The 11562-nt window shown below is 27.9% G+C and overlaps 1 protein-coding gene across 4 annotated transcripts in view; it reads right to left on the reverse strand.

The window, feature by feature from the left end:
* Positions 1-6959: 6959 nt before the first annotated feature.
* The window catches only part of LOC117168965 (homeodomain-interacting protein kinase 2), a 124016-nt gene continuing 119413 nt past the window's right edge, over positions 6960-11562 (reverse strand). For all 4 annotated transcript variants that reach the window (XM_033354974.1, XM_033354973.1, XM_033354972.1 and 1 more), the window contains one exon: positions 6960-9144. In XM_033354974.1, the coding sequence (XP_033210865.1) occupies positions 8946-9144 (199 nt within the window). In that variant the 3' untranslated portion in view covers positions 6960-8945. The remainder of the gene's footprint in view (positions 9145-11562) is intronic.

Consider the following 11562-nt stretch of genomic DNA (forward strand, 5'->3'; position numbering starts at 1 on the left):
ACTATTGAAATAATTTAAAATATTTTTTTTAGAAAATATGAAAATTCCCGATCAAAAAATACATTCATTAATTTCCCGACCCTAAAAAATCCCAGTTCGCGGATTCAGCGACCACCAAATTTTTTATTGGATTTGAGAATTAAAAAGATTATTTTCTAGAAACCTGGGAGTCCCGGTCGAAAGGTTTTCGGCTTCAGGGACCACCCTATTTTTTGTTTGATTGGAGATTTAGAGTGCCCTTTTGTGGTCTTAAACAAAAATCCCAGTTTACCTATCAAGCGACCGCCCTATTTTTTGCGATTAGACGGATCCAGCAACCATCCTGTTTGTGGATCCAGCGACCATCCTGTTTTTGGATCCAGCGACCACCCTGTTTTTTGTTTCAGCGACCACCCTGTTTTTGGCGCTATTAGAGAAGTCTGAAAAATTGAAAATCTACCTAATGCAGAAACGAACCCTGCGTCTTTATTTTTTGCGAATTATGCTATTTTTTACTCGACTTCAGTCAACCTCATCATTTTTTTTTAAAGCTGACTGATTGTCTTGTCAGTGGGTACAGGACCTAGAAAAAATTCTAAACAGTAACACACTAGTGTACGATTACATTGTTTTTTTTTTTTTGTCACTTTACCAAATACAATTCTAGGATTTTATACGTAAAGCCCACTGCATTTTTTAAACTCGTGATATCACAAGTTGACAGTAAACGTTGATAACACTGAAAAACAGTCAGACAATATTGTGCCGAGCCTATTTTTAATATCTCGTTTAATATTATTGTTTGAACCAGGCCGCGCGGATAGTACACACACGAAAATTCAATTTCGCTTACGTTAACTGGACGGTAAGCACACATTACCGAATTTTAAACATTCATTTAGACAGGCTTTCTACTTTCTGATCATCAGTCTTTAGAAAAATCAGAGTTATAGATGACATTTTTAGACTAGTGATAACGAAAAAATCGGTCAAAAAAACTTCAAAAACCATATCTTTGGGTTTTGATTAATTATGGACCATCCATAAATTACAGCAGCTTTTTTTGTGGGAGAGGGGGATCGATATTGTCACATATTTTTCACAAATCCACCTTACAGGAAATAGATAAATTTTAGTAATTTTACAATAAAAAAAATTGTAATGATAATGTTGTAAAGTCTTCTATCTCCATAATTAGATTAGTATTTTGATTTTTTCTCGTCATTACACAAAAGAATATCCACAAAAACAAAGTTTTTTTTCAGAATTTTTTCAATTTTAAGATATGAAAGATTCCAAGGGAATATTTTAATCTTTTTTCAGAATCCTAACGGATTTCATTGAACTTCAAAAATTTATAAAGATTCCATGGAATGTCATCAGATTTTATCTTATTTCACGGTATTTCAAAAGAAATTTTATAAGTTTTTATGAGATTTCCAAAAAATTTTTAACAAAATTTGAAGAGATTTTCAAGCATTTCAAAATACTTTTAAACATTCTCCACAATTTCAAGATACTTCCAGAGGTTTTAATAAATTAAAACTTTAATGCAAGGGATTTTTTAAAATTTTAAGGTAATTTCCAAGGATTTTAAAAACCTTAAAAGAATTTGAACGATTTCAAGGAATTTCAATAGATTCCAAGGAAATTCAACCGATTTTGAAAAAATTCCAAAGAATTTTAAAGATTTTCGGGTGTTTTAAAATATTCCAAGGAATTTTAAGCTTTAAATAATTTAAAGTGGTTTTTAAATATTTCAAGGTATATCTGAAGATTCTACAACATTTAAAATATTTTTAACAATTTGAAACATTTTAATGATTTTAAAGAATTTTAAATATTCCAAGGAATTTCAGTAGATTTCAATAGATTTCAATGAATTTTTAAGAGCATTAAAATACTTTAGTGTATTTCCAAAGTTTGTAACAAAATTGAAAGATTTTAAACAATTTGAAAGATTAAAATTTTCTAAATGTTTTAAATTATTTTAAACCACTTTGAAGATTCTAAGGAATTTCCACAGCTCTCAAGAAATTTAAAAGATTTTCGGGCAATTAAAAATATTTCAAGGAATTTTCAGCTTTAAAAAATTTCAAGGGATTTTTGACATTTCTGGGTATCCATTGATTATTATAATATAATATATAAATAATCCATTAATTTTAAACAATTTTGAGAGATTCAAAATAATTTGGAAGATTCCAAGGAATTTAAGTATATGTAAAGAAATTTTAAAGAAACTTCAAATATTTTTTATGATTTTAGGATATTTTAAAAAATTGCAAGGAATTTTCAAAAGCTTTACATTTTTTTTTTAAATTTCAAAATATTTTCAAAGGTTTTAAGAAGTTTGAAATATTTAAAAAATTTAAAAGAAACCCAAGTCACTTTTTCAAGAGATATACAAAATGTCCAAGAATTTCAAGGAATTTTAAGGGATATCAAGGAATTTTAAGGAATATCAAGGAATTTTAAGGAATATCAAGGCATTTTAAGAAATATTAATGGAATTTTAAGGAATATCAAGGAATTTTAAGGAATATCCTCAGATTACTTCCCGGGATTTCTAAGCATTTTATAACACTTCAATCAAATTTTAAAGAATGGAAAAGTTTCAAATGATATTAAAGATTCACATAGATTTCCTAATATTTAGTTATTTCCAGATTTCAAAAAATTGAAAAAATATTTTAAAATCCAGAAAAATCCAGATTAAAAAACATATCCACAAAAAAAACTAAGTTTTTTCACGAATTTTTAAGTAACTCTTACCCTCAAAAAATCAATCAAAATTTTGTTAGTTACGTTTCACACTATATGCTAAATACACCCTTATTTAATTGAGACTACATGTAAGTAATTGAAAAAAAAAACAGATAAAAATTGGTGTTTTTCATGAATATTTTTTTACTAAATAAACACAGCTTTAGTACCTTTTAATTTTCGAAAAGTGTGCAGTAATTTATGGATGGCCTTTTATCAATGATCCCAAAATAGAGCAACGTTTTGCCCGATTCTCACAAATAGTTGAAGTAATCGAAATCTACATTGAATCTAGACCTATGAAAACGCACGGAACATGTATCGTATTCTAATAAATCCAAAAATATGTTATTTCTCTATATGTCCATTTTCTCTCTGATACTGGATACATCTATCTCCCGTAATACATTTTACAATGATGCAATATTAATATACAAGCTATTCGTACAATACTATTAATAATAAATCCCACTAGAGTGATTTTTAGTTCCTTTTCGTGTTGAGCGACAAATCGACTTTCGTGCTGCGATCTGTCATCCAAATCTTATCGAAAAATCCTTCAAGATTTATTTCAAGAGACATTTCAAACAAGTTAAAATTCGGAAAACAAACCAAAAAAAATATATATATATATATTACCTTTCAATGGAATGTTAGTATCCACGAATTTCACACTTAAGGGAAAAAAGCTTTGTTATCCAAAAACTACTCTATTCACAAGATTGAAAACAAAGTACAAGTTTAAAATTAAATACCAAATAAAGCATAAAAAATTCCGAGAATTTTTTGAGCAGAATGCTGACAATGTCGAGTCTAGTTTGTCGATTCCTCACACCGTTCAAGTACATTCTAAGGCTTTATGATTAAGGTATATTTTGTTATTTTGTTTTTTTCGTCATATTCACCCCTGCTCGATTTACCAAAAAATTTACAAACATTACCGCCACTTAACGACGTTATAGTAAAATATCACAACTAGAACCAACAATACGGTTACAGTACTTTAATTATTATACACAGAGCATTATTAGCATCTTTTCTTATATCTTTAATTAATTAGGTGTGTACTTTATAGTGGCTCGTTATAATTGATTATGTATCGCAAATTATTTATTGGTAAAAAAAACTCGTATTGGCAGACGTTCTTTTTTTCATTCTGATTCGTTAGAAAAAAAAATTAGATTATCATTAATTAAGAGCTAAAATAAAAACTATTTAATTTAATTTACAAACGCATGCAGTGTTTCAAGTATTAATTAAATTAATTATTTTACATATATTAGTATTTTTAATTTTTGATGATCCACTGTAGAAAGACTTACCCAAATTGTTTGAAAAGCATAAAATTTATCACAAATTGTTTATTAATTCAAGTTTTTTATCAGGATATGATCCTAATTTTCTGGCGGGAACTTTCAAACTCTTTGGAAATCCACCAGAAAAATCAACAAGGTAGCGGCAATTTAACTGAAAATCAAAATTCATGCTTTTTCAAAAACTATCTATTAAAAAAAAATTCTTTTGGTCTCTTTAAATAAGTGTGAGTTTTCATTTTTGACGATGTTTTAGTGCTACTATAATTTTATAATTGCAAGATTATCAAATAAACATTTCTAAACAAATTTTCTAAACATTTTGTTAATTTTCAAAACATTTCAAAGTCACAAAATTTTGAAAGATTTTAGGATATTTAAAAACATTCCAAGGAATTTTCAGGAGCTTTAAACAATTTCAAGGTATTTACAAAGGTTTTAAAAATGTGAAAAATTCAATTTTTTTTAAGATTTGAAAGAATTTTAAAAATTGATAGAATTTTAAAGATTGCAAGAAATTCCAAGGCATTTCCAAGAACATTTAACAATTTGAAGCGTTTCTCAAAAATTTTAAGGTATTTCCGAAGGTTTTAAAAAAATTGTAAGAATTTAAAGAATTTTAAAAACTGCAAGAAATTTTAAAGAATTTTAAATAATTTTAAAGATTTTAGAGTATTTTAAAATATTTCCAAGGAATTTTCAAGACCTTTAAACAATTTCAAGAAATTTTCCAAAATTTTTAACAATTTGAAAGATTAAAATTTTTTAATAAGATATAAAGAATGTTAAAAGTTCCAAAAAAACTTTAGAAAATTTGATACATTTTGAGATATTTTAAAAAAATTTTAAGGAATTTCCAAGAACTTTTAACAATTTCAAAGGATTTTAAAAAAATTTTCAAGATATTTCCGAAGGTTTTAAATAATTTAGAAGGATTTAAGAAATTTGAAGAATTTTGAAGATTCCAAGAAATTGCAAAGAATTGTATACATTATAAAGAATTTAAAAATATTTCAAGGAATTTTTAAGACCTTTAACATTTTTTTTAGGGATTTTAAAACATTTCCAAGTATATACAAAGATTTTGAATGATTAAAAAAAATTACAAGAAATTTTCAAAAACTTCAAGATATTTCCGAAGATTTTAAGAAAATTTGAAAGAATTTAAAAGATTTACTAAATTTTAAAGATTTTGAGTTATTTAAAAAAATTCCAAGGAATTTTCAACATCTTTGAACACTTTCAAGGTATTTGTGAAAGTTTTTAAACTTTTTTAACAATCTAAAGAATTTTAAAAACTATAAACAAATTGAAGAGAATTTGAAACATTTTAGTTTATTTTAGAAAAATCCAAGATTTTATGTAATTTGACGATATATCAAATGGGATTTTATAACTTTTTATGAAATTTTCAAAAATTTATTCACAAATTTAGAAGATATTTTCAAAGATTTCAAGATATTTTTAAGTATTTTCAAAAATGTCAAGAATTTTAAAGATTCAAAGGAATTTCAATAGATTCCAATAAATTTAATAGACTTTAGGGTATTTTAAAACATTCCAAGGAATTTTCAGGAGCTTTAAAAATTTCCATGGCATTTTCAAAAATTTCAATCTATTATCAAAAGTATTTTTTTGCGAAATTTTTTAAAATGGTAAAAGAAATTTTTTTAAATCTTGGAAACAGGAACAGTTTTTGTTGTGTACACTTTTTTCATATCTCGTCTATTTTTTCCGGAAAACTAGAATTTTTCACGAAAATCACCGCTATTTTGTTTCTTTTAAGCTTTTTTTCAAATTTTATTTACATTTCGAAAGAATCTGAAATCCCCCACCAGAATCGCAAAACAAAAGTTAAAATTTGAAAACCCCTAAAATTAACAAACTGGGGGAAATTTTTCTGAAAATCCCAAAATTCTCATGTTTTTAAATTTCTATCTTCAGAAATAAAACTTTAATCTACTGTCATTTAATTCTTGCAAAATTTTCTAAATTCTTGATTTTAAATACCAAAATAATTTTTTTCCAACATTTCATACAGTGGTTAAAGAAATTTTTCTACAATTTTTTAAAAGTTGTGTAAACATTTTTCTTTTCTAGCGTATTTTTTGAAGAAAAAGTTAATTTTCAAAAAAACCACCGGCATGTTAATTATCAAGATTTCTCACATTTTTCTGCACATTTCGAAAGAATGTGAAATCCCTCACCAGAATCCACAGAGAAAAAGTAAATATCCCAATTATTTGAAAAAATAATGTATGTAAAAAAAACAGTATCACGTTCTAAAAAAAAAAAGGTAACACTATTAAAAAAAATTGTATCCTTTTCTACCATATTTTATGCTTTTCTAAAAATTAGGGCATATTTTTCATTAGACTATCGAAACAGAAAAAAAAGAAACGTCAGTCAATAGGAGATTTGTGGGACTGAAATTCTCTACAGCTACTTTTAAAAGAAAAACGAAAAACAACTAATAATTGAAAGAAAAAAATTAGAGAGGAAAATAAACTATAAATCTGCACACTCTGAAGCGACGTATTTTAGAGGAATCTATCGATATGACTAAGAATGTAAATTCTTCCTATGTTCTATGGACATACGTGGAAGCATATGTAGTGTTAGTACGTATCGAACACGAAAAACATCATTTCTTGATAACACGTAACTCTCACGTTGATCGTAACGTTTTTTTCACAACTTATTACTGTTATATTAATTAATAAAAGACTTCTTTTTAGCATCAGCAAATTACATTAAATGTATATATATATATATCCATATTCATATTCATGTATAATACGATTATTTATCAAACAGGCACATCGACTTGGTTAGATAATTATCATAAATGTGTCGGATCTCACCATAAATATTTCACCAATCTTCTTCACAATTTTCTTCTTTATTGTATCAAGTAAAATTGTATCATTCCCCAGAGGACAAATTTACCACGTTAACGTATCTAAAACTTTGTAATGTCTTACAATAATTTTATACACAAAACGCACTCTCTCCATAATTCTGAATTCAATTTCACGTTATTGTTTAATATATATCATCCATATATTTCAAATATTCAGAAAAACAATGTCTAAGCGTCATTCCGTTTAAAAGTTTTCAATCGATGCGCTTGCAAACCATCGACAAAAAGATCAAGAAGAAGAAGAAGAAGAAGAAGATAAGAAAACGAGAATGAAAATCGATTCTCGAAGACGAAAAAAAACAAACTATGTACAAATGAATATCCTAAGTGCTCGGAATCGGTGAGGAAGAACGTGATTCGAAGAAAAAGAATCTTTAAAAATCACCCAAAAAAAAAAAGAAAAAATAGATCTATGTACAGATACGAATCTTCGTTGCAACATGGGAAAATTATTTAAATATTTAATCAATTATTCAGCGATTAAATCTAACCTAGTGAAGGTTTTACTTCCGTGGAAAGTAAATTGAAAATCGTAAACTAATCGCGCCGTGTGATGTCGAAAGCTTCAAGCAACTAATTTTAATTATTTATTATTTGTAAATAATTCTTCGAAGACGCCGGATCATCGACGCCTCGCGAAAATTATGAGAATCTAGACTGTACAGAGCAAACTTCTGTGGGATTGATTGGTCGAGTCAATTGGTTCTTACTAGAGTTAGTCGCACGAGATAAAGGCATAAAAAGTGCATCACTTTTTTTCGTTCTTTCTTTCTTTCTTTCTATATTTACAAGAAATATCATAACGAGAGTAGTAACAAACCTAATATATAATGATGAGGGTCAAGATGATCAGATTCTAGATTCTCAAATCTAGATTCTAGAGAGTTGAAATAATTCGCGAGGGAAAATTTCAAAGAAAACTCTGATCACTCGGCCAAACTTTGAATGAGTGCGGATGAGAGTAGTAATAAATAAATGTGTCACACCAAATAGTTTACCAAGTATGACTCTCAAAACTAGGGTCGTCTTAAGTCTTAAGGGTTGTTTTTTTGTTTGTACAATAGAATATTTTTCTTTTTCCTGGTCTGCCAAGGAACGAAGGAATCGTTAAAATCGCTAATACTTTGCTAAACGCGCGCGCCTTCACTAAAAAAAAAATATATACGTTAGTTTCCCACGTGAAATAAACGGAAAAACGTGTTATAAAAGACTTACAAACTAAAGCACTAATATACCTGACTGCTCAACTTAAATCCAGACTGCTGAAACTTAAATTCAGACTGCCTAGAACGTAAATCCGCAAAAATTCTTAAACGGCCAAACAATCCTGCCAAACTTAAGTGGTCAAGATTCCGTTAACGAATATTAAAAACAACATATATGTGTGTGATACACGCACCCAACGTCTTTATCAGAAATTAAACTTCTTTTGTCGTGTCATCATTGTCGCGATGAATATTCAATCAATCCTTGTCAAGTTCGATTCTCGTAAATTAAAACTCTCTCTCTCTCTCTCTCTCTCTCGTTTTTTTTGTTTGGCTCAAGAACGTCATGTTTGTTGTAGAATCTGGCTTGACTAGGCGATCAATGTCTCCCTCGTTTTTGTATTTTTTGTTTATCTACAACCGCGGGAAGCAAAGAAGCAACTCTAGAATTAAGATCCGTGATTGAAATGTTGAAATTTTCATAAAAGTCTCCAAGTGGGATCGTCGTTGCATAGGACGGATTAATCTTTTCGAGTTAATGTTTTGGATAAATCCTCCCTGGTCGTGAAAAGCTACTTTCAAAGATGATAGATGGATAAATAGATAATGTAAAGGGGAGACTCGAGAGTGTTTCTTTGATTCGCGCAATTGCAAATTCTGTCATAATGAGCTCGGGTCTGGGCTCGAATCGATCGAACACTAGTAATTGATAAAATCGCTTTTTCCGCAGGTTTCGGAGTAGTTCGGGTTTATTCGGGTCTACTCGGTGAACCAGAGACCGGAGGGTTGGTAGTGCTGTTTGGCGGGCGAGAGAGGGGCCAAACCGTAGACTGCGGTTGGTTGCATGTGCGCGGGCAGCGGATGTGCCGCGTGGCTGGCCAGTAAGGGTCTGGCCGAGCTATGGTGTGCGGGAGGTGGTAATGCACGACTAGAATCATACAACGTTAAGGGAGACGAGCTGGAAAAAAAGGGATAAAAATCATTAGTATGGCTCCTCCAGTGATCTTCTAGAAGGAGGAAATATCATTATTTTTAGCTAGCAATCAATATTCTCAAGACTCGATCGGATCAAATCAGAAATGTGGTGAAATTAATCCTTAACTGGCACTTCGGGTACATAAGACCCGGAAAAATTTTCATCTCAAAATAAGCGTACTAAATTGAATAAAATGGACCATGTGGTGGCCTCATATACTGGTCCCTGTATCCCCTATTGTACCCTATATTTAGTTAACCCTTTGTACCTTAGTACATACCTTAATACACACCTGTTTTTTCGAACATCTCCTACACACTGGGTCAAACTGACCCTGTTCACTATTTGGTTTTATATAACTTCACAATTACTGAAAAAAACTTTTTTATTTAATTGATCCCAAATTCTGTTAACCTTGCCTTGAATTCTTAGGCATTTCATTGAATTCTATCAAGTTTCCTTTATATTTTTAAATTGTTATAAATTCATTTGAATTTATTTTAATTCACCTTGAATCTTGATGAATTTGATAAAATTCTTCTAAGTTCCTCTAAATTCATTTGTCACTATTTTGGTGCACTTGAATCAAAATATATTAATTTGAATATTAAAAAATATGACGTTTGATTTTACCAGAAAATCGAAGTTTCATTTTGAAAAATAAATACCTCTTTTGGAAGCATCCATATCACAGCAATTTTTGTTCTTAAAGTCTCAAGCATCTACCCAAAAAAAACTTTTATCTAAAAATATTGAAAATTACACAACTTTTGATTTTTTAAGTGTAAAAACTGACTTTTTCCGGGTTTTTTTTTTTCAAATTTTGTTTACCCTTTTAATTAAATAAATAGCTATAAAACCGATTTTACTTAGAAAAAATACCCTAAACTACAGTAGATTATTTTGTTGTACCAAAATATTAGATAAGGGCTGCCCAAAACTCATTTCAACGCGTTGGGGTCTTTATTACCCTGTGTGCCAATTACGTACGTTGGTTCCAAAAGTGCCAGTTAAGGGTTAATTGATGGATGTCTATCAGGATGTCTACTCGACGGATGATTTTTAATTCCTGATCATTTCCCGGTTTCAAAGAGATCAATTTTTTATTTAACTATTTAAATTTCATTTTTTTAATTTTATTTCACTATTTTATCGTCTATGAGTCATCCAGAAATTGTATTAAATGATATAAGGGCATTAAATTTTCAAAATGAAAACATAGATGAATTTTCAACTGAAGAGATCTATTTTTGACCAAAAATGGAATACTTAAATTTATAGATAACAAAAATTAATTTTTAACCTAAAACAACATTTTTGAAAAAATAGTTAAATTTAAAACTAAAAAGCTAATTTTTCAACTAAATAATGTCAATTTTCCACCAAAAATGGAATAGTTAGTTAACAAATTTATTTCCAACAATAAAATTTTTATTTAAATTGCATAAATTTCCAACCAAATTTATGAATTTTCAACTAAAAAATATCAATTTTTATCCAACAATAAAACACTTCAATTATCAGGTAATAAAATTAATTTTCAACGAAAAACAAGAAAATTTCTACAAAAAAAAAAACAATTAAATTTGAAACTAAAAATTATTTTTAACTAAAAGAGATCAACCAAAGAAATGATTTTAAACGAAAAAGATTTATTTTCAAGAAAATACATAAACTTTCAACCAAAAAGATCATTTTCACCAAAAGCAATGCAATTTTAACAAAACAGTTAAATTTGCAAACAGCAAAATCAGTTTTGAAGTAAAAAGATTAATTTGACGCATTTTTTATTATTTTATTTTTTATTTAATGAAACAAATTGATGAATTTTCAACTAAATAGATATTTTTTCCATTTAAAAAATGTAGCCTTTCTACCAGAAATGAAATTTTTACATCTTTAGTTTGAAAAAAATTTGATTTATAATGAAAAAAAAAAGAATTTGCAACAAAATAGTCCGATGGTCTAGCAAAGAAATTACGTTTAAACCAAAAAATAGATTTCCAAACAAATAAATGAATTTTCAACCAAGAGCAATACAATTTCGATAAAATTGATTTGCACAAAAAAAAAATATTTTTTAACAAAAAGTATAATTTCAACAAAATATTTCATTTTTAAGTAAAAACGATTAATTTTCAACTAAGCACGAAAGTTGTTGAAAAAAATTCATTTTAAATAAAAAACAAACAAAAAACAGTAGTCTAAAGAATGCATATATTTTTAACAAAACATAAATTTGCGATTTAAATTTGAAACTATAAAAAATAATTTTCCACCAAAAAATGGGAATTTTCGGCAAAAAATAAAATTGTTAAATTCTCTCACAAAAAAATTAAATGACAAAAAGAAAGAAAGAATTTTTAACTAATGAATTCAATTTTAATTGAACTATAATAA

The sequence above is a fragment of the Belonocnema kinseyi genome, chromosome 3, assembly GCF_010883055.1.
Source record: "Belonocnema kinseyi isolate 2016_QV_RU_SX_M_011 chromosome 3, B_treatae_v1, whole genome shotgun sequence".
Lineage (NCBI taxonomy): Eukaryota > Metazoa > Arthropoda > Insecta > Hymenoptera > Cynipidae > Belonocnema > Belonocnema kinseyi.